General features: G+C 41.2%; 1 protein-coding gene across 3 annotated transcripts in view; it reads right to left on the bottom strand.

Annotated features, from left to right (window-relative positions):
- Positions 1-2164: 2164 nt before the first annotated feature.
- The window catches only part of CELSR1 (cadherin EGF LAG seven-pass G-type receptor 1), a 543153-nt gene continuing 518375 nt past the window's right edge, over positions 2165-26942 (bottom strand). For 2 of the 3 annotated variants that reach the window (XM_078679759.1, XM_078679776.1), the window contains exons 32-35: positions 25569-25736; positions 20032-20280; positions 17306-17570; positions 2165-6102 (exon numbers count right to left, since the gene is read on the bottom strand). In XM_078679759.1, the coding sequence (XP_078535885.1) occupies positions 6078-6102; positions 17306-17570; positions 20032-20280; positions 25569-25736 (707 nt within the window). In that variant the 3' untranslated portion in view covers positions 2165-6077. The remainder of the gene's footprint in view (positions 6103-17305; positions 17571-20031; positions 20281-25568; positions 25737-26942) is intronic. The other variant, XM_078679766.1, reaches the window with a different exon arrangement.

The following is a 26942-nucleotide window of genomic DNA, read 5'->3' as shown; positions in this document are numbered from 1 at the left end:
TCAGTGGAAAAAATACACAGATGCAATAGCACATCAACAACACCAAGTTTGCTTCCTCTGTTAGACATGTCTATTCTCATGGCATCCTGGAATGGCAATCATTCAAAGACCTACATCTTGCACATCTCACCGACCTACTCAACTCCCTCAAAGCCACCACCTAGGAAGATAGCCTTACTCACATCTTTTAAAGTTCTCTAATTGTCAATGCATCCCTCACTCAAGGCAGCTTCCTAAACGATATCAAGCCAGGGCAGATCCTCCAACTTCTGTAGAAACGCACTCTTAACCCAGATGACATAAAAAAATTCTGGCCCATCACTCACCTACCATTCAACGGCAAACTCATCAACCCGTAACTCCAGATCACATCAATGTAAATCATCTCTGCACAGCAATCAATCCGGCTGCAGATTATGCAACGGCACAGAGACTATGCCTGTATACTTCATAGAGGATGCCCTCCTGACAACATATGAAGAAGACTGCAGCTACCTGATATTTGCTGGACCTCTGTGCAACCTTCAGCACCATCAACCATAGCATCCTCGACCACATCCTGAAGACTGAACTGGGAATCGCTGGCAACCTCCTTTACTGGTTCCCTTTCTATCTATCCAACAGACAATAGTTAATTACTATGGGCCTTCCAGGCCACAGAACACCACTTTTACTTGTGGAGTCCCCTAGGTTCCATTCTGCATCCTACCATCTTCAACTTCTGCAAGGATCACCTTGTGACACTGCTCACCAATTTTACCATTACAAGCCACCAACAGCAGCATTAAAATACACAGATATGCCAACGATATATAACTCTATTTGATAGTCTCCATCGCTCCAGATATCCAATACCTGAAACAGCATGCATCTCATCCAGACCTGAATATCCATCAGCTATTTGAAGACGAAATTCTTGTGGCTTGCCAAGAACAAGAAACAATGGATCCAAAAGTGTCTCAATGACAGTATTTCAAAGCTTCGAACTCCAAGTTTCACTCACTGCCAAGTCACTTGTTTTCACCCTGAAAACAAACCTCACCCTGAAGGAACAAACTGCCAAGAAAATAAAGACATAATGGTATCAGCACTCTCTACTACAGAAAGTAAATCTATTCTCTCAGAAAACAACTTAGGAAATGCTGTTCAAGCCCTTGCACTCTTGTATGTGGATGGTGGCAAAGTGCTGCTCCGTTGCCACCCACACTCATCACTAACCTCCATGACCCTCCCCACCTCCTTCACCCTCCTCCCCAAGGGCATATTGCACGCCAAAGCAATTCTCATCTTTGGCCTGAAGAAATAGGACAATATCACCCAAATCCTCATAGAATTCCATTTTTTTCCATTGCCTGCCAACAACTTCTTCAAAATTAGCAGCATCACTTACAAGCATATCACGGCTGGCACCCCCATCCTTCTGACTGACAATCTTACCATCTCCAGAGACTCTCAGCATGTATTTCCCGCATTGACTTATTTTGAAGCAGAGGCACTTTGAGGTGGGAGGCAGCCATAAAAAATAATACATTTTTGGCTCCAAAAATCGGGAGTTTCATGCCTGAATCTGGCCCATTGGCATATATGCACATCTCCCAGGCTGTACTCTGCTTCACAAAGGATTTGATTATTGAATTAAACTTTTTGCAGACTGGGCGTTGCGTTTACACGTATGGGTGTTTGCATTGATCCAACCCAGTAACACCCATCTAATGCCCACTTGAAGTAAAGCTACGCAAAGGGGTGCAGTGATTATGCATTGTAGAAAGTTCCCCAACACCTATTGCACTGGATAGTAAATAGCATGCACTGCTCTGTGTTGTGGTAACTACCGTGCTATGCCTTAGTAAAGCTGGACCCAAGCTCTTATTCTTCCATTGTGGTCCTTTTTTCGTGTTACAAGCAGCACTTCCACGTGAACCACCAGGTATTTATGTCCGCAGGAGTTAGAACAAATGTGAAATTTTAAGAGATAGAACAGTATGACGATTCTCTCGCATTCCTATAAGGGCAGTGAAGAGGAAGAGTAGATATTAACGCAATGAGGATTCACACAGGGTGAATGAAGAAATAAATACTGTGCTGGCTCGAATCTTAGGCTACTATGAACTGAATCTCCTTGCAATTCTCATGTCTGGATGAAAAAACTGAAACCACACAGGAGTACAAATTCAGAACTTAATTTATGGTAACATTTATCATCTGTGCTATATTTCCAGTGTTCTGCGCATTAATAAATATACATTTGTTTTTAAAAAAAAACTCCAGTGTCTAATCTGTCAAAAAGTCATAAAATATGTTACATTTGTAGGTCATTAATAAAGATGGGTGCTCTTAACACCTTTGATCAAATTCAAACCAACTACATTTTAGGGGCAATATATACATACTTTCAATGTAAGAGCACTTCAGAGTAAGTCAAGCACAGTAGGATGTACAGCAAAGTTGAAGCTTTCACAGGCCCTTGAAGAATCAAAATAACGTTTAGCACTTTATTCCCCCCACTTTCACGCTGCAAACACAAGTTCAATCTTTTTTCAGTAATTATTTGAAGTATACCCTTTCTATCCAGTTGGAAAAAAAGTTACATTTTCATCTAGTTTGTCTGACCCCATCTATATTAATGTTCATTTGATATAAGTTTACTTTGGGACATCGGCAGTGCAGTTTTATTAATATCCAATTTATCTAGCAATGTTCAAATTGATACTGTGAAATAATGCACTTCAGTGCCCCCTATACAGATGTCTGGTTGTTCTTGAAGAGTCTATTTCCATATCTTACCATCGGACATACAGATGTGCAGAAACCCTTCACATCTAATCATTTTTTTGATTTCTTGTTTCATTAGTGATATATCAAGCAAAGGCGCATGATACCTGATCCGCATTTTTTACAATATGCCAAATACATAATATGGTGGATGGCTTCATTCAGTAACCTACACTTTCTCACCACCACCAAAAATGACATTACAGTGCAAGTTGCTTCGTCTTACACTGACTGGTGTGCTGAAGTGGCTTAATTGCTACTTCAAAATCCTCCTCTGAACACATCAATTGCTGTTGCAGTGGTACCAACTTGTAATAGAAACAATTCATTTCTTTGCAAATCTGTTTATGCATGATAATATACATTGCAAATGTGTTCAATAGATCATACAAGAGCACTAATGAGCTTGCATCAACTAGGTCCAATTCAACTCATCACGTTTTCAAAGCCGATGTGGATGTAAACGCAACAATGATTTCTTTTTTCCGCTTACCTCTCACACAACTCATTTCCTCCTTACCAGATGGGGCATACTTCTAAATACAGGGAAACACCAATGGAGAAGCCTCTATTATATACCTTTGTGGGAAGGGTCAATGGATTTGGGCAATTCGAGTCACAGCCCACTTTGGTTAGATTGAAATTAGAGTAGATTTTACCATTAAATATTACATATCAATGAACTAGAAGCGTTTTGCGTGAAGAAATTTGCTCACAATCTTGTATTTTGCTCTGTGGCAAGAATATATTTTTCTAGAGGAGAAAGTGAAAACGGTTATGTTTGTTTTTACCAAACAGCGGAAGTGTCTCTTCAAAAGTTGGAGAAGGAGAGAGTCTTGAATTGAGGTAGAGCGTATGATTTGTATTCAAGACACAGTGGTTCAACACAATGTCTTTTCCAGCAGACAGAAGCTCGTAATTTAATCATATAAAGCAATATTATGAATCTGGGGAGTAAAACAAATGTGAAAATCGTATGCACTAAGTAGCAAAAAGTAGGCATGAAACTTTACTCCCGGTCAGTGGTTACACCACAGACTCACAGTAGACCAGCAGGTACTGGTATGGCAACATTCAACGAGGTGCATCCATATTTTTGCACCAGAAGCTCTGAGGCTAAGATTACAGGACACTCAGAGATTACTCTGAATCAAATTGTGAGAAGCACAAAAAAATTGCAACAGTTGGTTCCACATACCAATGTATTTACCAAATATGTATATTGCTTGGCAAGGAGTTTAAAAGAAGGCATTTTAAAATAAACACATTTTAATTTAAAAAAATGAAATAGTAGTAAGGGGACTGTGATCCAAAGAGGAGGTTGATAGGTAAATGAGAATGGTGCGTTACAATGAGTTTTCAAGGAGAAAGTGGCTCCCATTGGGTTAATAAAATCAGGATGTCGCCCAAAGTATATAGTGAAACTAATTGATTCAAACTAATTCGAATTTCATGTGCAACTATAATGTCAAACTAAATGCCACCAAACAATTGTATTCAAACAAATTGCGATTCAAACCAAATTGATGCAAAATATTATCAAATAAACCATCACAGTATTTTGTAAACACATCACAGAAGAGACTTAACCAGGGTGTGATACTGTTTTTGCGCTACATTGTGCTTTAACTAAAATTAGATTATAAGCAGGCATTGCACTTGAAATATGGTTTAACTACTTTTTTGGGATTCAGAAGCAAAAGATGGTTACTGTGTATCTTAGACCAAACCACTCCTTTATGACACTACGGGTGTGTGGGGAAAGGGAAAGACCACGGGGAATATTTTATGTCCACAGCATAGTGTTGTAAAACAAAGGATACCCTTTTGGCATACATCTTTTTTCAAAACATTTATCCTGCCCTGATCAGTCTAGTAATTCCTGTAGGAAACTAAATTGTTCGGACGAATTTGTGAAAGTGGTATGCTAGTCGGGCACACCTCCAATTTCCAAAAAATGACTTTCGATAATAGCGACATAATACAAAACCTCATCTCCTGCCTCCACACAAACAATTAGTGCTTCACAGCTCTATTGGATAAAAAGAGACAAATAATTGTAGTGCCTTGCTAAATGTGTTACCAAATGTTAATGGAACATGACATTTACATAGTGCAGAAGAGTGCTTGCTCATGGGAGTCATCCAGTTGCCATGGTGGTATGCTGCCCAGCAAACTGCATACTTTGACGAATGCATGAACAGCTGACATGTTAATCATTCAACCTTTATTCCATGAGCACTCACCGAGAGTGCTCCAGGATTGGCTGTAAACTTTTCACTGTAGCTTCAACGTTTTCAAAACTAATTAAAACGAATGGGTTTTCTTCCAAATTTCCCATTTGCGCACCCATCAGGGAACAAAAGAAAAAGGAAAGATTGGTAAAAGTGGACTAAATAGAAATTCTTTAAAATGGAATTGTTTTTTCTGGATGTTGTTTAAGAAAGGGTTACAACTGGAAGCAGAAACCAGCACAAAGAAATTACAATGCATTTGTGTGATAATTAATGTGATGTCTAAACTGAAGTATGCTACCTTTTGAGAATGTTCTTGGTGACCTGTGTTTGCTCACAACGCATGGTTCAGTTATTTAAAACAAGCCAAGTTCAAGTACATTTGTGCAATCTTTATATAAAAATATCAGAGGACCATTTCAGCGGATGCCGAGGCATCAAATTAACAAACTCATCACAAATTTAAAATGTACAAAGAAGCATATTTTCTTTTTTAGAGTCACCATACAAAATATATATAAAAAAGTTATCTACAAATTTTATAAAAAAGACTTTTTGTTTTTTGTTTACGCAGTGTCCAAAAATAGTCTTCTGGTGATTAGGAAGGGCACTTGGTGTAATATTCTTTTCACTTATTGTTCATTAGGCAAACAGGTCACATGGTGACAGAATAAGATTGCATCCGCTCATTGGAACGCCCAATAGATGACCATTAGTGCAGGACCTACAAATAAGCAGTTGTGCTGCATATGCCAATGTAGGCATTCTGAGCGCAGTCATAAAAATCCTCTGGCCATGGCACCACAGCCATCTTGCGCATCTCCAGAAATGTTGGCACTAGTCACATAAACAAATGCGGAGTCCAGCTGATAAAACATCCATCTTCAGCCATTTTGTACATCTCGTCGGCACAGTTCATTTATTTACAGGTTGTCCGAAAGCGCCATAATGTGCAACTATGCAGGAAGTGGCGTCACCCTCAGCTCGCATGTCCTTTCCCGCAAGCTCCGACGCAGGGGCATTTCAGCAGCTACTTTGTGGGAGCAATGGCCCTCATGGTTTCCTGATGGTTCAAATTGAAGTTTCGTTACTGCCGCTGTTCATGAGAAGGAAGCATGCAATATTAGGGTTAGGTATAAACAAGCATACAAGAATAGGCATTCCAGGTTAGTAAACGTGCATGCATTGTCAATTTTCCATCACCAGCAGTAAACAGCAGAGCTGCTACACAAGAGGGCAGTTGTAGTGAAATGTCAATTATTACTATGGTATGCTGCTCTCACATTTTCATGTTTGACAAAAGCAAAAATACACAGACACATAAATAGAGGGGCTTTTGGTAGGCCTCAATTCATTGCGATTCAGATTTTGCTACTGTCTACCATAGCAATCAGCACATACTATATATACAGCATGGGGCACTGGGTCAGCCCACTTCATCCATTGTCCGATCATTTTGTACATGTGAACAACCATCTGAAAAGAGGTGCACTACAGTGTCAGAGCTAGTGTGCCCGGACTGCCGGGCAAATCCTTAATTTCTATATGCTTGCCAACTTATTTTTTGGAAAGATACCGCTTAATTTTCCTGGCCCATTAGACATGCTGAATCTCTGGACAAGGTTGAAGTGGCTCGATGGGACCTATAAATTGCTACCTGAGATTTGGGATAAAATGAGAGAGCGCAAATGTCTCTCAGTGGTTTGGGCAAGCAATGCAAAGCCTTTAACGTTGAAAAGAGTTTGTAGTCCGGGAAGCCTATAGACACGGCCCCCTCCCCATCACAGGCTCTGTGCGACTCCCTGGCCGATTTCTTCTTCTCCAAAGTCAATGACATTTACTCTGAGTTCTCAATCAATGACACCTCCCCCTCACTTTCCACTCAAACTAGCCCTCCCACTTGCTCACTCTCCCAATTTGAAGGAGTAGAGGAGAATCAAATAAGGGACATCATGAGATCAATAAGGACGGGCTCAGCTCTTGATCCCTGTCCTCCTAAAGTCTACCTACCAGTGATTGATATCGTCTGCACTACCATCATGCAAGTAAGTAATACGATCCTTAGGTCAGGGAGATACCCGAACATGCTCAAAAATACTCTATTAAAACCTCTCCTGAAAAAACCATCTCTGGATAAAGAAGTGTTGAAAAATTATAGACCGATTGCTAGCTTACCATTTCTCGCCAAAGTGCTCGAAAGGGTAATGAACACCCAGCTTGCTGATTATCTGGAGCAAAATCATCTGCTAGATGACACGCAGTTCGGATTTCGGAAACTCCACGGCACCGAGACGGCCCTCATCAAAGCTGCGGACGATATTCGAACAATTAGAGATCAGGGAGGGACAGCCGTCCTCATAATGCTAGACCTATCGGCTGCCTTCGACACGGTCGATCATTCTATATTGATCGACCGTGTCGGGAATTTAGGCATCCGATCCACTGCGAAGGAACTTATTACATCGTTCCTATCGAGCAGAACTCAAGCAGTCACGCTGGGACCTTTTAAGTCACCAGAGCTTGCACTACCATGCGGTGTTCCCCAGGGCTCATCGCTAAGTCCAACACTGTTTAATATCTACGTGTTGGACTTGGCGAGGGTGATCAAATCCTATCACATGAGCCTTACGTCCTATGCTGACGACACCCAGCTGGTGCTCGCTATCAATAACGATGGGGATCAGGTAGCGGCTCGGCTTCAAGAGGGTATGTTGGCCATTAAGAACTGGATGCAGGCCAACTGCCTGAGGCTAAACTCTGAAAAAACAGAGGTGGTCATCTTTGGTAAGATCGCTCCACAATGGTCCCCTGAATGGTGGCCTACCTCGCTGGGAACTCCACCTATACCGTCAGTTAAGGTCAGAAACTTAGGCATAGTTTTTGATGAGAAACTTAACTTTGCAGCACATGCAAACCAAACGGCTGCCAATGCCTATCACAAACTAAAACTCATTAGGAAAATAATCCCATTTTTATCTGATAGTGCGGGAAAAACAGTGGTTAGCACACTAGTGCTCTCATCCCTGGACTACTGTAATGGTTTATTTGCCAATGCACAGTGCAGGGTGATCTCCAAACTTCAAATGATCCAAAATGCAGCTGCCAGAGTACTTTCAAGGACCCCAAAATTTAAATCTGTCAGCCACATCATTAGGAGCTACCACTGGCTGACAATAAAAAATCGTATTAAATTCAAAACCCTCTGTTTAACATTCAAAGCTATTCATAACACGGGCCCAAGATTCCTGCAAGAGCAGCTCTCCATCTACTACCCTGCCAGACAGTTGAGATCGATGCAACTACAGCAGTTGCCAGTACCCCGCACCAGAACGGTTACCTGGGGAGACAGGCGTTTTACAGTATCTGCTGCCAGACTCTGGAATTCGCTCCCGTTAACCATACGAATGGCACACTCCCTGTTCCAGTTTAGGAAACTGGTGAAGACATGGCTGTTTAACCAGTAAGAACTCCCTGCCTCTACGCTTAATCACCCAGAGACCCGTCTAAGCAATCTTAGCGCCAAGACGCCTACGGGCATACGCACGCGCTCTACAAGTTGTATTAATAAATAATAAATAAATAAATAGTAATTAATGTTGAGTGTTTTCAACGGTATTTCCGGTTTCTTTATGGTTTATGTTCTGTACAAGAGAGCAAGAGAGTGCAGTGCAGATGCTAAACTTGTAACTATCCTCAATTTACAGCCTCCATTCAGCTGCCATAGAAGACCTGCATGTTCATTACTTATGCATCCATAACAACTGGAAATTTTCAGGTGTCCACAGATTTTTTTCATATCAGATTTGAGCCCTGAATCCAGTGGCATTGGCAGTGCTTAATTTGTGTAAAAAAAAATGAAGTGCCGGAGCTGAAAATGCTGCCAAGGAGGCTACAGCCCACTTCTACCTCATGTGTGCCCAACTTTCAACACCCGCACGGCCTCAGTTTCGATCCTGTAACCATGTTCTGCTGACTGTCCCCTAAGACATGTGTTTTACTTCTTTACCTACACCGACAGAGGAGTGCAAAAACAAAATGTACACCAAATGAAAATGCTTTTTTTTAACATAATAATCAGGGCGGTCTGACTGGGTTTGTTGCAGGTCAGGAGGCTGCTTGAGCACAGCAGGACATTCCACTGCTAGTGCTGCCTGTAATTAGTTTGGTCCAGTTGTGACGACAGCATAGGCACACCCACTGCTCAGCTTGCTGTGACCCTGCCTGCTACAGCAAAAAGCACTGTCCCCAGCCGTAATTCTGCAATTCCTGTGAGACGTGATTATGGCGGTTGCACCTACTGGGCTCAGTACACTCAGCAATTAGCATTCTTGGAGGCAGCGCACGGAAACTGCAGGTGACTCCATAGCGCACAAAAGTTACGGTGGGCCGCAGCCACATCAAGCATGTTGAAGCTAGTAGCAATGCAGGGCTGCAGGCCCCCACTACAATTATCCAATGGGAGGCTTAGGCTCTGCAGTGGCAGGGTGCAGCTGACTCGAGGAATAGAATGCAAGCCATTAGTTAATGATGACTTCTTGGATTTATGACAGGCGTTACGACATCATCACTAAAGTGATGATACACAATCATGCCTGTATGAACAGATGTTTGCCTGCCTATGAAAACATACCAGCCTGTCACCATGCAAGGTATGTGGTTCTTTTTATTTTAAGTTGGGCAATTAATATTGAGACCACCACCTGCAGGACCAGAAATTGTAGCCCCAGCCCTGTGAAAGAAGTGTCGGTGCTGAGCACCTGGAAGCACCTGCTCAAATTAAGCACTGCTTGGCCTCTACATATCAGAAACTGGTTACCTTTGTTGGTTTTGCCGAACACTTCGCTTTTAGTATTACAAAAAAAAAATGTGGCTAGCATTTTAGAAGCAAAACTTGCAATGACTTAAAAGTAGTAAATGAGCAAGTACTGTTTGTGTTTTTTCCACGCGTGGGCAAGCACCATTACAATGAAATAAGAATTTAAAAACAAAAGCCATGTAAAGTTGACGATGGATAGGAACGCCCAGATCAGCCATTGGCTAACTTCACTGTGAGTGACAGCGTTCCGCTCCTTCACAAGGAGCGCAACCACACCCAATGTAGTTCTCTTCAGTGCAAGGAACTAACATGGTACTTTGTGCCTTTTCAGTGGAAGATTTTTTTTCTTTTTCCCTATTTGTTTTTTATTGGTGAGGGCCCGACCGCTCCCACAACAACAATGCTTTAGTTTAACATGGCAAAACAAGCACTGACCAAGCCAAACCTGGCAGCCAATGCTAGACCGACTGGCTTTGCGAATGCTAGTAATTGGATTGCATTTTGCAGACATTGCTACCCGTCCATATTTCTAACTATACTACTTACCTATAATTCCAACTTGAAAGCAGTGTACCTTTTGAAATTGCAAAATCGCAGTTGTGAACGATATACATATTTATGGTTAGATATGTGGGATCTTTTCATGCAGCTTCCCTTTCCCTTGAAGCACCCTCTATGCTGGTGTTCTTTATACAGTCTGGCAGCTGGTTTAATATCAGTAAGCTAGAGGAATTCTAGATCACTTGGCCCTTTTATAATCAGAATCTTCTGTGTTTTTAATTCGACAAGATTTGCTACTCCCTGCCTACGACTAGTCCACTTCAACTTGGGAATCTATGAATATCCGGTAATGTGAGCTCGAGCATCGAAATAAAGCATTTTGACTGATGGTGGTAGTTTGAGTTTGAAAATATTTATAGAGCGCACTGCGACCAAGCGGCTTCCTGGCGCTAATAGATAGAAAGTATCAGGTGGAAGAGGCAGCCAGGGAATTACAAGATGGTGAAGGCTTGGGCATACAGGTGTGTTTTAAGCGCCTTGCGGAAATGGGGGTAGACAGTGATGACTCGAATAGTAAGTGGAAGACTGGTCCAGAATTGGGGAGCAAGAATAGAAAATCTGGTGCCACCAGTTCTGGATTTACGGAAACGGGGAACATTAAGGAGTGCCTGACTGGAGGACCGGAGATTGCGGCTAGGAAGGTAATGGCTAATCAGGGAGTTAATGAAAATGGGGGCAGTGCGGGCACGGGCCATAAAGACTAGGCATCCCATCTTGAAGAGAGTTCTCTGCAGGATGGGGAGCCAATGAAGGGACTTGAGGAGGGGGGTAGTATGATGATATTTGGGAAGTCGGTGGACAAGACGTGCTGCCTGATTTTGGATGGTCTGAAGGGACCGGAGCTCATATGCAGGGATGCCCGCATACAGGCAGTTCCCGTAGTCCAACTGGGAAAGAATCATGGCCAGGACAATTATTTTGAGGGCGTCAAAGGAAAGAAAACGGGAAACCTTGCGAATGATCCTGAGGGACAGAAAACAGGACAACACAACAGAGCTAACCTGAGGACGCATGGAGAGGTCCTGACTGATTTTAATGCCAAGAGTTTTTACCGTTGCCGAGGGGACCGGAAGGGGGCCGAAGATGGAAGGCCAAAAGGCGGGGGTCCAATGGCAATGGAAATGTATATTTCTAAAGGACAGTAATACATCATTTAATTTTGTTTCTTCTTAGGGATGTTTCTAGTGCTGTGAGAAATTCGCTAAATTTGCTTTCGTGTAATTATGTAAAACTTCGGCAAAAATATATAATACTACACATATTTAACTCAAATCCACCATTTAGCACTATATTTTAGTACGAGATGCATCCCTACATCAATTTTGATGCAAGGATGCTTTTTGCGCTAAAAGAAAGTGCAAAAACAGCAACAGCCGCTCTCCTTCTGTTGTCCCCGTTCATTTGCGGTATATTTTTTACTGCAAATGGCATGCAATTACGCACTTGGCTTAACGGTATTGTTTCAGGAATTTTGTGGGACAAGACCAATATGAAATTCCTGAAATTACGCCAGCTTAATTTAAATTTCACCCAGGCCTAGATGTCACACACTCTGGTGGCGGTAACTCTCAGGGCTGAAAGCATTTCTCGTTTGTTTTTGTGTGTCTACTCACAGCTTGTTGCACAATAGGAGGCTGGAGTGATCTTTATGAACTTTGTGTGCCCTGTCTTTCCAAACAGGTTTGCTTTCCAGCACACCATTAGCAGTATTCAAGAGCCAGCCTTTCGTTACTCTTTGTTATGCACGACCTTCAGGTGACTCAAAACAAATAAAATTTGCAGTTGACAATATACGACGTTTTAAATTTAAGATCAAAGTGAGCGCATGAACAATGCCACTATTCAATGGGGATAACACCTGGCCGGTAAATAAGTAGATGTGGACAATAGATATGGGCTTTTGGGCCCATCGCGTCTGCCAATTTCCCTATCTGTCCCTCCGCTGTACAACTTCCTCTTAGCTCCTGCACTATATCTGTGCCAGGTTGTTTCAGAGGTGTACTCAAGCCATTTTTTAAATGGTGTTACGAATTATTTCCATTAATACTCCTGCAAGAATTTGTCACGCCTAGTGTGAGGATAGCCGTTTCCAGACTAGCCCTGGATCCTTGCCAAAGGAACCCTTTTTATGTCATCTTGAGCTAGATCTACGCCTCTTCAGATAGATTTGAGGCAGTCAAACAGCTCTCTTCGTGTGATTACTGATGGAGACCGTACACTGTGCCGTATTTCTTTCTTTACCACATGGATGAACAGCGTCTAGACCTGCACACAATTTTCAGAAAGAGTCCCTATCAGCACTCCTGAAGGTATGGACCATACCTTTGGTGAAGATCGACATTTCCATGCTATGTCTGGGTCTCTGCCCAAGAAGCCTTATTTGTGAGCCCTTGAGGTGTTCCTCTACCCACCTATGGGAAGCACTCGAACACCAGAGCTACTTAGAAATCTGTTATATTTCCCCTTTCTTATAGACTGTGTGTACATCATTCTTCGTAAAATTTCTGACGGAAACTATACACCATCCTGGTACTTCTTTCTATATCCTTAGTTACTTAAATATTCTGAGAATGGGCGCATGTGACGGGAACCACTGCATTGCAAAGTTTGCACCACAGAGAAGTTTGTGGAAGCCTATGTCCCCAAAGATGGATTCATGCCAACAGCAGTTGGGCATCAACTGACGTTGCTCAGGTGTGTCTTTCTCGGTAGCTGTTCTTTACTTTTTAGCTTCTTGTCTCTTAACAAGGAGGGGCAGTCCCAGGATAAATATGAAAGAATGGAAACAGATATGTGCATCTGGAACTGCATACAATGGGCATTGGGAGACCCACCAATTGGCTGTACATCCATAACATTACTTTTACTTTTTTGCTGAGGATATCGCTTTGAATTGCTCCTAGGTAAACCTTACTATCAAACCCTATGGCCTAAGGAAAGCACTTGGTAAAGGAAGCCAGGAATGGTTTTTGAAACTGAAAGGATAGTACATCTCAATCTTGAATTATCTATGTCACAATTTCATATTCTAAGGCTTTCACAGGCATGGCCAGACTCCATTTCTAGGAGTTTAAAACCTCGATTCACCAGAAACAGGTTATTGACTGGACATTTTCAAGTGGGCGTGTCAAAAGTTTCCATAAAAAATAACTTTCTAGGTGGAGTTATGAATCTAACAGAGTAATAGGTGTGATCTGCTGTGATTAGCTTCGCAATGACCAAACGTTAGTACATACACTCTTTTAAACAGTTTAAAAAAATAAAAGTCATAAGTGCCTTTTTTGAGTCAACAGACTTATTTTTAGTCTAAGAACAATCTGATCTGCGGTCTCTGGATCAGATTAGCCTAATGGGTGGAGCTATCTGCAAACTAGGACGATAGATGGAGAAAGTCTCTATAAGTATGTATAGAGTATTATAGTATATCATTTGAGTAGAGCAAATCTACTATTTATTTTACTTTATTACAAGCATAGCATTCTGACTAAATAATTTTGTGTTTGAATGTAAAATTTTGAATAAATCATTTTTAGATTTCAAAAGCTTTATTGCTTTTTCAGACACAAAATAAATAAAAGAAACAGAACAAAGGGGTAGAAGTACAGGATTCCATCAATGCACCTTGGATAAAGATATATGAGTAGTTTTACAAGTATTACAGTGCTGTTGGTTAAATAAATTGGCTAACCGGTCTGACGGAGATACAAATATTGCATGGTGAGCTAAGCATATAGTTAATGTCACCTTGGGACCACCAGTTACAGAGTACATAGCCTGGAACTCGTAATGGCTTAACAGTTGCATACAGTAGGTCACATATGTTTACATAGTGAGCGATGATTCGTAGACCAATTGTACCCAACCAGACCGTGTTAAAGAAGAAAGATAGATACGTGTGAACCCTAACGTAGATAGTTCTATTAAATATCCCTATCTTCTTATCAGCCTGGGGAAAGTCAAGAAAGAGAAGAAACAACAACACTAATACTATTCTACCTGAAAAGATAAGGATAGTAAAGGAGAAAGTAGGAGAGAATAGGAGAGAATAGGAGAAGAGTAAGACTACGCTCGGGGTCAAAGGGCCTGCTTATGAGTTAGCATACCTATGGACTGGTGATGGGACGTTTATCAAATTTACCTTATTCTCGTACGGAGCCATCACACAATCCTGGTCGTTCGAGTGTATGTGGTGAGGAGACCACAGATAAGTGAGACTATATCTATTTCTGAGGTTGGTACATCATGGGGGTATTAAGACCTTAGATGCAGAGTCAAGTGCTTCCCATATCTTCCTGTGCCTAGGTTTCCAAGAAGAAGTATTTAAGGCGATATTATTCACACCTTTTTAAAAAGTTAGCCATTCTTGCCATTTCTTGAATAAGATTTTCTCAAAACTCTTCCAGTTACACAGCACTATCTTACATGCCAGTGTTAGCATTAAGTCAAGCATAAATCGGTCATCCTCCCCCGACAGGTCTGGGTCAAGAAAACCAGCCAGTATGAATGATAATTCTTTAACCGGTGAAATGTTGAGTGTCTGAGTAATTTAATTGAAAACTTTATTCCAGACATTTTCTAACATAGGACACAGTAGGAGCTTGTGGTAAGCCCCCTATTTGAGAGTTGCAGAGTTCCTGCATTGTGGGGACTGGGTTAGTTTAAGTTTAAACAGTTCCTATTTATGATCATGAATTTTGTTTGAGAAAGAGTGGGGGAGATTTTGTGTTTGAAAGGCATCATATGTATTAGTGGCCAATCAAGTCTAAGTGTTTTGCCATTCGGTTCTGCTTCCCATTTTGTTATGTTACTCAAGTGAAGCTTACTCGGAGGGGGTAGTAGCAATTTATAGATCCTTGAAACCGTGTGACCAGCATTAGACAAATGTTGTAGTTTGGAGGGATGCGAGGGAGAAAGAAATGTAAGATTATGTTTGGAAATCTGAAATTTCAGTTTCAGGAAGTCGTAAAAGTCTAATTCTGTTAAACCTTTCTCATTTTTAAGTGTGGAGAAGGGTATAGGAGAGGTGTTATTATAGAGGTCCTTAATGAAATTGATACCTTAACGGGACCACTCTTCCCAGAATATGGTTTCTTTGTTTATTTTTAATGCTGGGTTATACCAGATCCCCAGTGCAATTGAAGTGCCCATTTTAATTTTAGATAACATATCCAAACGTGACAAGGCTTTTTTAGTATTTAAAAAGATGTAGAGTGCTCCAAAATCAATCAATCATTTTTAAATGTTACTCTTATGTACCAGACGGGATCTTACGCAAGACCAAATGTTTGCTGGACGGACTGAAACAATCTATATAGTGCCCCCACCCTGCAACCTCTATGCGCCCTTCCCGCCGCCACTAGTCCCAAACAACTGTCGCTACTCCACTTTCCTGCAGTGACGGATTACGTAACAGATATCTGCAGGGTGTGAACAGTACTGCTTCACATTATAAATTAATATGCACGTTGGCAGCAAAGGGAACTTGTTTCTTAGACGTAGCAATTGCCCCTGGAAATATGTGATTTGGCGGCTGCAGTGTTTTTCGCACAATTAAGGATTAGCTGCATTTACCACATAATTCATCTGCTGCATAATCTGCAGATGTTATCAAAGAAAAATTTAGTTTCTAGCTCAAATGGATCAAAAGTTACTAAAAATGTTGTGAGATATGTTCACACACAGTGGAAGGCTCTTCGCAAACATGGACTGGTCCTCTTTCTCAGTTTGTTTTTTAAATTGTATATGACGTGAAATCTTGGCCCACACAGTATTGCCATGCGTAAAAATGACACAATAATTAAGTAATACCATTAAAAAATGTGCTGCTTGATTTGCCTTTTCTTGCTGCATCATTTAGTCAACCCTGCAGCATAATTCCAGTTGCCTTGGGCATACCATCGTTTCTCTCTAAGGAAATCATGAGTGTAAATTTACATTCGAAACGACTGCAATCTGAATCTCAATTTCATTAACTATTTGTTTTGAAGAAACACGCCTTTTAACAGCTCAAACTCATTTTGGGACACTTTGTTTCAGAGGGTTTGCCATAACCCGACTGAACATTTGCGAGGGCTGTCTCGGAAAATGAGAATATATTACAAGTATATATTTTCGGAAGTAGCTTTATGTTAGCACGCCTGTGAACTGGCATTACTTATTAACCTCCCAGCACTTCTCTAAAAATTGTGGTCACTAATCAAGTTACGCCCTTCTCCCACATGCCTGGGAAGTAAAACTGGAATTTGGTTAATCTTTTTCTCTACTTGCTTCACACTAATCTGATGAGGCCTATGCTAAAGTTGCCTTAGAGTCCTATATAACCATGGGAGATAAAGCAATCCTCTAATGCAAAGCTGAGCTGAGGCCACCAAATCTCTCTCAGGTTTGCTCAGCCGTGGGGTGTATCACTCCTTCAATATTTACTGGGAAACTCATTTACTGCCACGATTGGGCAAATGTGTGGGTGAGGGTCTTTTCAAGCATGGCTTTATGTAATGTTTAACCAGCTCCTTGATTAATCTTGGCCTGGGACAATATTCGTAGATTTGAATGTGATCCTTAACCAATTCACAGTGACAAATCATTTTATCTTAAAAGTGCAAAGTTAGCTCAATCATTTCATAACTAAATTGTTAAAAAAAAGTGCAGCACACATCTAGTCTTTCTCTGTACACGTGAGAGCCAGGCAGCCAATCACTGAAAGGGTTCTTCACAATATGCACAGTGGAGGTCAACATAGTTGAATGACAGCCATTAGTTAAAAAGACTTGTTAGGAGTTAGTGTGCCGTTTGACAGAGCAGAAACCCAAAAACTTCACCCCACTCACACAGGCAATCAGAAAGTCAGGATGGTTTTGTCAAGCCTCATCAATATTTCTAAATTTGACCATTTCTAGTCAACAGTATTCTCAGATGCACTTACTCGGAGTCCGATGTTTCTGCATTTATGAGGCCTTTCCGGACATTCAGAGCCATGCCGTTGAGTTGCTCTGAAGGTTGCTCCTGGCGTGTATTTTTGATGATGATGCCGGTGTTTGCCGGAGAGTGATAACCATCGTTGGAGCCCGGCGAGGAAGCTCGCGACGAGATCGTTGTATGGTTGTAGTCCAACAGTTTTTCCCTTAAACGATTCTTCATGTTTTTGTCTGTTAGAGGGGGAGGGTAGGTGACTTTGTTCTTTAAAATACCTGGGAAAACAGAAGCGAGTAAATCAAATGTTAGTTTGCCATCAGATGTGTTCATGTTGTATCACATGTAAGGAATGCAATGTCTTCACAATTGCGCTTAAAACAAGTGAACAATGGTCCTGTTCAGTGAATGCATTTATAGAACAAGCAGTGGCAAAACCAACAAGTCTGGCATTGGTAATCCTGGTATATATATATTTTTTTAAACACATTCAAAATGCACTAAAGTATAAAGGTAATAAATATTTAACATACTACCCTTTAAAGGTGGCATGTATATCGTTCCAACATAGAAAATAAAAAAAGACCCATCACAAAAAGACATTTAAAAAACATGAAATGAAAGCAGAGTAAAAAGAGCAAATGGCTGAAGTGAGTGGACCCATTATTTCATGCCTTGCAAGAAATATGTGAATGATATTGAACAGACCATAGGAAGGCTGACCAAAGACCCTCTTTATATGGGTGTATGAATTTTTATATGTTTGTGTGTGCGCGCATAATTTTATTGTGAAGTTTCCTGAAAACATGAGACACGCTGGCAAACATTTTATTCCAAGTCTACAACTGCCAAGTTCTTTCTGCAACAGGTTTCCTTATTTAATTTTTTGGGCATAGACTTGTAATACAAAATAAAAAATAGCCATCCCACCAGATTACCAAGGCCAAAGATTTTGGCTTTGCTAGCACAGGATCTCGTAAGTTGATGTAGCGAGAAACTTCAGAAAGCACTGCATTTCTGCAAACCATCAACATTCTAAAGCTCTTTAAAAATATAAGGGTCATGGCTGCAATGCTTCACTGTATCCCCCTCTCAAAAATGGAACCATGGGCTGAGAGCTGCCTCATGTTGCTGGATTGAAATGCAGCTCTTGAATGGGTGCACTGGATTCCTGGAAGTCTCCAGTCAACAAAATGTATGTATTGTTTGGAAACAGATTTGTCTGTAGTGCTGAAAATCTTTCCTCATTCCCACAGGGCTCCTCAGCACACACTATGCTAGGTCTGCACTAGGTCTTAATCTCAATCCATTTGTTTTGTTTAAATTGAGCATTTTCTAACTAGATATCAACAAATACTGAAGATAATGATTGCAGGGCATTGCTGTTTGCATTAGTTGTCCTATTAGACTGGTTTAAACCTGTTCAGTTACTTTTGCTAACCAATTTGCAAATGGTCAATGCATCTAGCAAGTATGGAGGCACAGAAGGTTCTTAGTACCAAACATTCAGTGATCTGAATCTTAATTTCTTTTTTTTGTTTTTGGTCTTTAAATGATTGTCCTGATTTATACAATGCCTCGGCAGTGTGAAGAATGATCTTAGCATAAATTAGCCCCCTGTATGGAAGTTGAGATTTACCTACAAAATCCGACTGATTAGACTGCCGACATGTTAGCTTGCATTCTAACTGTTGGTGGGAGTGTGACTTAAGGGCAAGAAGCGGACATGGGGACAAAGGTTAATAGTCTTATTAGCATGCTGTCAGGCATTAACCCCTGTTAATTGCTCTCAATTTCTCTATGTGCCTTTTCCTTTCCTTTGGGCCCACAACTACAGAAAGGGGCAATTAACAGGGGTTAATGCTTTCAACAGAGGCTTTAGAACCCGAGCAGTGAGTAATATAATATTACCTAATTGTACTGTAATTTGCCTCGGCATTATGCTTGACTGACTAATAAAATTGGTAGTTGTAGGTGTTCAAAATTACTGCTTATTGGATGCCATGAAGAGGACATTGCCAGGCTGACTACATGATCTCCTTCAACCTCGTTGGCTGAATATCTAACAACACAGGGATGGAGGAATGCCTAAAGACTTTGGAAGACATGTTTGTCTACAAGGGCTACATTACAATCTCAGATACGTGCTTACCTGTTTGTAATGACCTTCCTTGAATTTCAAGAGTGATTGATTTTAGAAATTATTTAAACCTAGGACGGCGGGTTTAACAAATTACTTAAGAAGCAACGTAATGCGTCAGGAAAGCAGTGTGTGTTTTCTTAGAAACAAACTTAAGGCAGGCCACCCACCCATCATGTTATTCCTTTCATTTAAACAGTACACAGCTCATCTCCTATATTAAAACCAGCTACTGGAGACAGGGCATGTCCTTATCACCTCTGCCCAAGTCTGCTGTATATTTGTCCAAGGTGTGCTTGTTGGTTTCTCAAAAGGACTTCGGGCAATGTCTTGAGATGCCTCCTTGCAAGTTAACGCCTTTGGTGTTGCAGAGTGGACAAGGTTGTCAATTTTTACAGCGCACAGTTCAAATTTGCAAGGACAAAGAACAGAAAGATTGAAAAAACACAACAACCATGTTTTGCTTGTGAATGTTTGTAATTAAGCACGTAGTTATGGCAACAATGCTAATTCCCCCAATTTGTTTACCATACATATTTTGGCAGTTAAGTCAACAGAATCTGTAAGCAGTACCAGGAATGATTTGTTTCCTTTCTTACCTTTTCTTTGTTCCGGCTGCTGGTTGTTTTGGTTTGATGCAGGTTTGTTTTCCTTCTGCTGTCCTTCATTCTCCTTGTCTGTTGGTGCTTCGCTGCAGTGATTGCCCTTGTTGTCGGCATGAAGTTCAACATTAACCTTGGTCTCCACTTTCAGCTTCCGCTTCCCACCAGGGTCTTCGCTGTCGCTGGCTGATAAGCCCTCGCCTGGCCAGTATGGTTTGACATGATTGGGTACAGCGTCAATTGGAGCTGAAAAGGGAGAACCAACATGAACTACAGAGTCAAACCCAAAACTACTTTCAGGAACTGACGGAAAAAAAACTCTTTTGTTTGTGCTCTAGATCGTTGGTCGTCCCTTGTGCATTATTTCATACCAGATCTTTGGTCTTTTTTGTACATTGCGAATTGTTTCACACCTTTCTATATCAACTTTCTCTCTACATGCTAACTGCCATCTCACCCCTAATCTTTGAAACTCACTTTTCAGGCTTACTTCTAAATGGCTGTTTCAGGCAACACAAAGTAATGCAGTGTAGGACTGGCTGTAATGTGGCTGCAAGATGGAAATATAGGAATTTATGCCTGCGCCATGTAACTGTGGACCAGGAATTGCAATGGACTCTTCCAGTTCTGTGAAGGAACTAGATCCTCTCCTCCCGCTCTTCTAAAGCATGGTATGGGCAGTTGTTGAGACTGTGACTGCGATAGGACAGGGACTGTCACTTGTGCTGAGAATGATCCATGCCTGTCAAAGGAAGTAGTGATCAGAGGGGCTGTGACAGAGAAGGACTTCTACTGAAGGACAGGCTGCAATAGAACTTTCCTGTCCCTGACATCAGTTGCATGAAGAGGGAAGTAGGCGTGAGGGCCAATGGCGAGCCTACAAGGAAATTAAGGAGGCTTTATGATCTGTGAAAGGTGGTTTCAAAAAAATTATAGCAGGCTTCGAAACCCTGTGGAACTCAAAGTATCATAAGTACATCACATACAAAAAAAATATTGTGAAAGTAACACTCAAATTACAGAAATGCGAATAAATAGAACATGTGGAAATACAACTAAAAACTCAAATTTTGAAACGTACAAGCCCACATATTTTTGCTTTGCCCATTAACCAACATAGCTACAGAGGGCTAGTTGATGTGAACACCGGAGCCAGTTAGTGCGGGTAGGCATGAAGTGGAGAGACGTACATGTGGGAGACTGAATCCACAACCACTTTCAGCAAAGTCCTTCCTCCCCACACCAAAGTCAAACGCACAATATTACTTTCAATGAAGTTCAACGGTTAAGATTCACAATACAGACAACACAATGGGTTAAAGTGCTGAGTAATACGATGCAATTATATTTTTTGCTATTTCCCGTTCAATGCCAATCCATGCATCCTTACAGCAACACACACCACTGTCTTCCAAAGAATCTTTTGATATGAGGAATTCTTATAAGACAATTTAGACCATCCAAAACACAGTTAGACAACGTTAGCATCCATGTTAAACTGGTGGCACAAGGATGCTTTCTCTAGGTTAGTGTCAGTCAAAATACTTTATTGCGATAACTTAATATCATATAAAGACAATGGCAAAATACAGATTGCACAAGACACATATACAAAAGATTCATGCATAAAAACAGTTAAAATACAATAAAAATAAGATCCGCACAACATATTAAAATTCATATCAGTGGATTATAAAGTGCGAAAGTGCTAAAAACTGAATACAGCCACTTAAAAGGAAAACTCCAGCAGGGCGAACATAACAAGGACCAGAAGTGCCCTAATGGTAAACCATGATGTGGTAACAAAGTGCCTTATTATGGTACATAGACTGTATTGGATGAAGGAGTAGCCACATTTTTAAATCTAGAGTTCCTGCTCCTAATGGCACTCACCAGGAAACTAGCCACATAAAACATAATCCTGGGTGTCTGTAAGAGCTGTAAAAAAATGAGGGCAGGTTTGACTTGAATAAAGCCCTCCTTCTTAAGAATTGGCACTATAAACTTTCTCCTAGCATCAGTGTAGTGACTACAAAACATTACAAAGTGCACAGTGTTTTGTTCGGAGAAGTGGTCACAAGAACATGGTAACGCCTTTTCTGGAGTGCTCCAAACAGGATAAAAACCAAGATTAAAATGAATCACGTTCAAACGGAAACGAGTTAAAATAAACCTGTGATAAGGGTGAGTCACCACATTCAAATAGTTTTCTGGGCCTTTGGGTATAAATAACATTGGACTAGCCCTGACACTAGCTTTATTTAACTCGCACTCTTCTCTCTCAAGGGATAAGAGCTCTTTCATCACGCATTTTGTGAGTGCGATATCTTCAAATGTTATAGAATTTATCTCAGAATAAAGCTCTGGCCTCCCCAGCCTGGAAAAACTTTCCTTGATGTAAGTCAACCACTTAATGTTATTGGCTTTGTCCAAACACAAACAATCTTTCAAAATAATATGGTTTAAGGGGATTTCATTATTAAGCCACAACCTCAGCCATGCTACAAGAGGTGCTGTTTTTATCAAATCAATGATGTAGCCTTCCCCTAATTCCATATGAACAGAGTAGGACGAAGTTGATTGTGGAACACCAAGGAGGGATCTAAAAAATTTGTTTTCCATCATTTGTATGGGATCCAGCCCCCTGTATCCCCAAATAGAACTTCCATAGGTTGCCACCGAGATGCATTTGGCCTTATAGATTTTCAATATAGCTAAGATTGGCCTAGCCCCGAGTTTTTTGGAGAACCCCTGAAGGGCTGCAGAAGTTCTTGCTAGGGCAGTCGCTCTGTTCTTAACCTGGGGACCCCAATTACCCTTCTCGTCGAATGTGATTCCCAGGTAAGGGAAGGTAGTTACTCGGGCAAGCTTCTCCTGCCCACAATGAACGGTCTTATGACAGTTTATTCTTGCTACCCTTCCCATGAGCATAATTTGAGATGTCTTCGTGTTAATTTTCAAATCTAGTGAGTTCATGAAAATTTCAAAGGCATCCAAGAGGCGCTGGAGGCCCACCCCAGTGCGCGCAAGGAGGACCGCGTCATCCGCGTAGAGGAGAACAGGAATTCCCTGCTCCCCTGCACGCGGAATATCAGGGGTCACATCCCTAAGAGCCGGCTCCAAAGCGTTTACATATAGAGTGAACAACAGGGGTGCCAAAATGCACCCCTGTCTAACACCTCTTTCAGAAGCAAAGGCGTCAGTGCACCTACCTCTCGTGGTGACTCTAATTTTAGCAGTTAAACCCGAATGCAAATCAGCCAAGAGGTTAACTATGGTCCTATCCAGACCCATTTCCAGCAATTTTACCCAGAGCTTTGATCTATTGACCAGGTCAAAGGCGGATGAGAGGTCCATGAACCCAAGGTACATGGACCCCTCCTTGGCCCTGGTGTATTTTTCAATCAACAAGTGGAGATTAAGGCATTGATCCTGGGTGCTTCTTTTAGGTCTAAACCCATATTGCACATTTGTAAGGATGCTATTTTCGGTAACCCATTCATTTAGTTTCGCTAAAATGACTCTTCCTAGGATCTTAACTGAAGAGTCAATCAATGAGATTGGTCTGTAACATGCAGGGTCCTGCCTATTCCCTTTTTTGAACACAGGGATAATTATAGATGTTTTCCATGATTTAGGTATGTTATCATGGCTTAATGCATTAAAAACCCTGCAAAGTATTCTAGACCAGAAATTAGGGAAGCATTTAAAGGCATCCGCAGGTACCCCATCGGGTCCTGGGGCCTTTTTCTTTATTGTACAATCTATTGCATGTAAAACTTCCGATGTCTCAAAGTGCAGATGGGTCCCACTAGTTTTAAAATCATCCTCCCGAGCCCCAGGATCTCCGTTGATACATCTGGAATATATGTCACTAAAGTGTTTAATCCAACCTTCATCAGTTATGTTTGTTTCAAGGGGGGAATTCTCCTCCCCTGTAAAAAGAGGTTGGTTGACGACCTTCCAGAATTTTCCACTGTTTTTCAATATTGCTGGATCTAGGAGCTGGATCCAGGCTTCATCTGTAATCTCTTTTTTTTCTGTCTACTATGGCTTTCTTGTACTGAGCTCTGCAAGAAGTGATAAGTAGGCGATCTTTTGGTACAGCCTTTAGAGCATTTAGTAGTGCAGAATGTGTTTTTGAACATTTATGATCAAACCATCTTCTAATGGGCACTGACTTAGGTTTAGAAGCAATAGACAGACGGTGATTAATCTTACTACAAATGCTACCAAAGGCAGATATCACTTCCCTATTTTCAGCCTCACTAGATAGGCACACACCAACTTCATCCTCGGCATCAGCAAGTACCTCTTGTACAAAAGGTTCAGGGATGATATTATCCCATTTTAATCTACGTCCCTGATCTTTGAGTTTAAGTGCTTGTGTACTAAAACTGGGACCATGTTTACGCCTTAGAAAACCAGTAGTTACTATATCCAGGGAGACAGGATTGTGATCACTGAAGACAGATATCACAGTTTTATACATTAAAACCTTCTCTAAAAAACACGAGATAAAAATATAATCAATAATAGAGCCATTGTCTGTTCCCTTAAATGTAGGTAATCTAACCCCCCATCCCCGCACCCAGACTCATAAAGATTCCATCTTGCTAAGAAATTCTCTAAACACTCCCCCTGTTTATTATGTTCAAAATGGATAGGTGAACAGTACGGGGGGATTCTACTTCATCGCAAACACACAATAATGAACATGGGTTAGTGGTGCATACATTTAATCCAGTGAATGCATAGTACAGCTTAGACTCACTAAAAGTCTAAATTAATTGAAATGACTGTACATTTTACACATTTATAATCGAGGACTCTAGAAGACAATTGTTTGGCTTTTTAGTCATGCTGTGATCGAAGTAGGAGTTTTATTATCAATAGTATATGAAACACACTGGCCAGCTACAATGCAAAAACTTTAAATCACAACTTTTTCTAACGCCATACGGATAGTTAGATAGGATAATCATTGGCAAAAGATTTAGGGTCTAAATTAGTACCCCTGTAGTACCCTTTAAGGTCGTCTCACATTCTTTTGTGAATTGGCCTCAAAACTTCTAAAATAAAATAAAAAAGTGAATATTAAGAGAATTGTCATAAGCAATTAGTAGAAATAGAAAGGCCTGTATCCTCTATGCACTTTCACTAATAGGTAGTTTGACGTTTTAGGCCCAATACACATAGGTATTTTGCAATACATAAAGTAATACTCCTGTCGTACTCTTATTAAAGTAAAGTCCACATTTGTAAAGCGCACAATCACCCGTAAGGGTCTCTAGGCGCTGGGGGCCGTCGGGAAGATTAAGCGAGCTATTGCCCAGAGTCACATGGTGCTGGGCTAACCTGCCGCCGGAGCCGGGGATCGAACCGTGGTCCCCAGATTCCAGCGTCAGTCGCCCTGGCCGCGGCGCCACACCTCTTCTGTGGATTGGTCCATTGCCACACACAGGTAATCACAGTATAAAGGCTAAGGCGAGGGTTTGGAGCTCAGCCAATAGTAAACAAAAAAAGAACTGTACCTTTGGGCGTGCTGTGGACAGGGCCCCGTTCGTTATTTTTGGGAGTTGTATGGTTCCACTTTTTCTTTCTGCTTGCCCCTTCGTCTTCGCTGTCCGACGAATGGGACGAGGCGTAAGAGCTACTGTGTTCGTCGACCGACAGCTCGCTATCAGAATCCGAATCTCGCCCTGCAGACAGAAGGATGAAAATAAGAATCGGACGTTAGCACACTGTAAACCCATCTACCTGGTGACGCGACAAGCAAAAAAGAAAAGGGTAATGGAAGCTCATTAGGAGCTTATCCCACCCTGAAGGGACCTGCATGAAAAGCATCAGGAATTTGAAGAGACAACAGAACCTCTGCCAATACATGTCGAGTTCAGGCACAATCTTGGGATAAGGAGTGGGAGCCAGCTACCCCGCAGGAAGGATTAGCACCACACATTTTTTTATTAGAAGCTTGCTGGGAGCTACAGGTTTGTCAGCAGTTGGAGAGTATAGATTTCAAAATGTATGCATAGCTCTCGAAATTTTTCACTGTATTTTGTTTTAATGTTTGATAGTTAAACATCCTTAATAGGCATCATTCAGAAACACAGAAACAAGTTTACGCCAATATCAGCAGCTCCTTGTGTGGTACGCTCGTTTCTGCAAAAGAGCAAAATAAGTACACTTCTTTTGCAAGTTCATCTGCAATAGAATGTGGCTTCTGTCAACCCTGACTTTCTTTTAGCATCTGTACATTTTTGTACGCTCTCGATTTTAGCAAATTTACAATACTCCGCTTAAGATAGAAATATATTTATCTTCAGTTTGTCTATCAGCACATTGGAAAGTAAACTCGATGCAGGTGGCAAAGTCCTGTAAATAAATCACTGGTTTCTGCTTCAGTGGCATAAAGGTGACGAATGACAAGTCTCCGGCACTCCCACTATCCCCCCAGAAGCTCTCTGAAGTGACTGTAATGTGTTTGTCTTCTATAATGCTAAGAAACCCCTTGCAGCACAGGTATTGACAGATCTATCCAAATCAAAGCAGCGTATGGAAAAGGTAAGTATTTTCCTAACTCACAACATGCCTGAGCCATTGCTGGCTCCTATCAGGAATTCCTGGCACCTTCCCCCTGCTTCAAAGTCCCCTTACTGTAGCTCAGTGGTTCCTAACCTGTGACCATGGACCCCTAAGGATCCGAGAGTCCTTTTCAGGGGGTCTGCAGATGTTTTGCAAACTTAAATAATAATAAAAATAATAAGTACAATTGATAAGCTATAAATAAATAACGAAGCAAAATTGAAAATGTGAAAAGCTTTCCAAATTTTACTTAAATTAAATATTCCAATATGTGTCCATTTGTTTGTTGTTTACATGTTTTTGTATTTTTGTGTACTGTTTTG

Source organism: Lissotriton helveticus, chromosome 1_1 (genome assembly GCF_964261635.1).
Source record: "Lissotriton helveticus chromosome 1_1, aLisHel1.1, whole genome shotgun sequence".
NCBI lineage: Eukaryota > Metazoa > Chordata > Amphibia > Caudata > Salamandridae > Lissotriton > Lissotriton helveticus.
The sequence above is the reverse complement of the archived record's forward strand: the minus strand, read 5'-3'. Positions and strand labels throughout refer to the sequence as shown.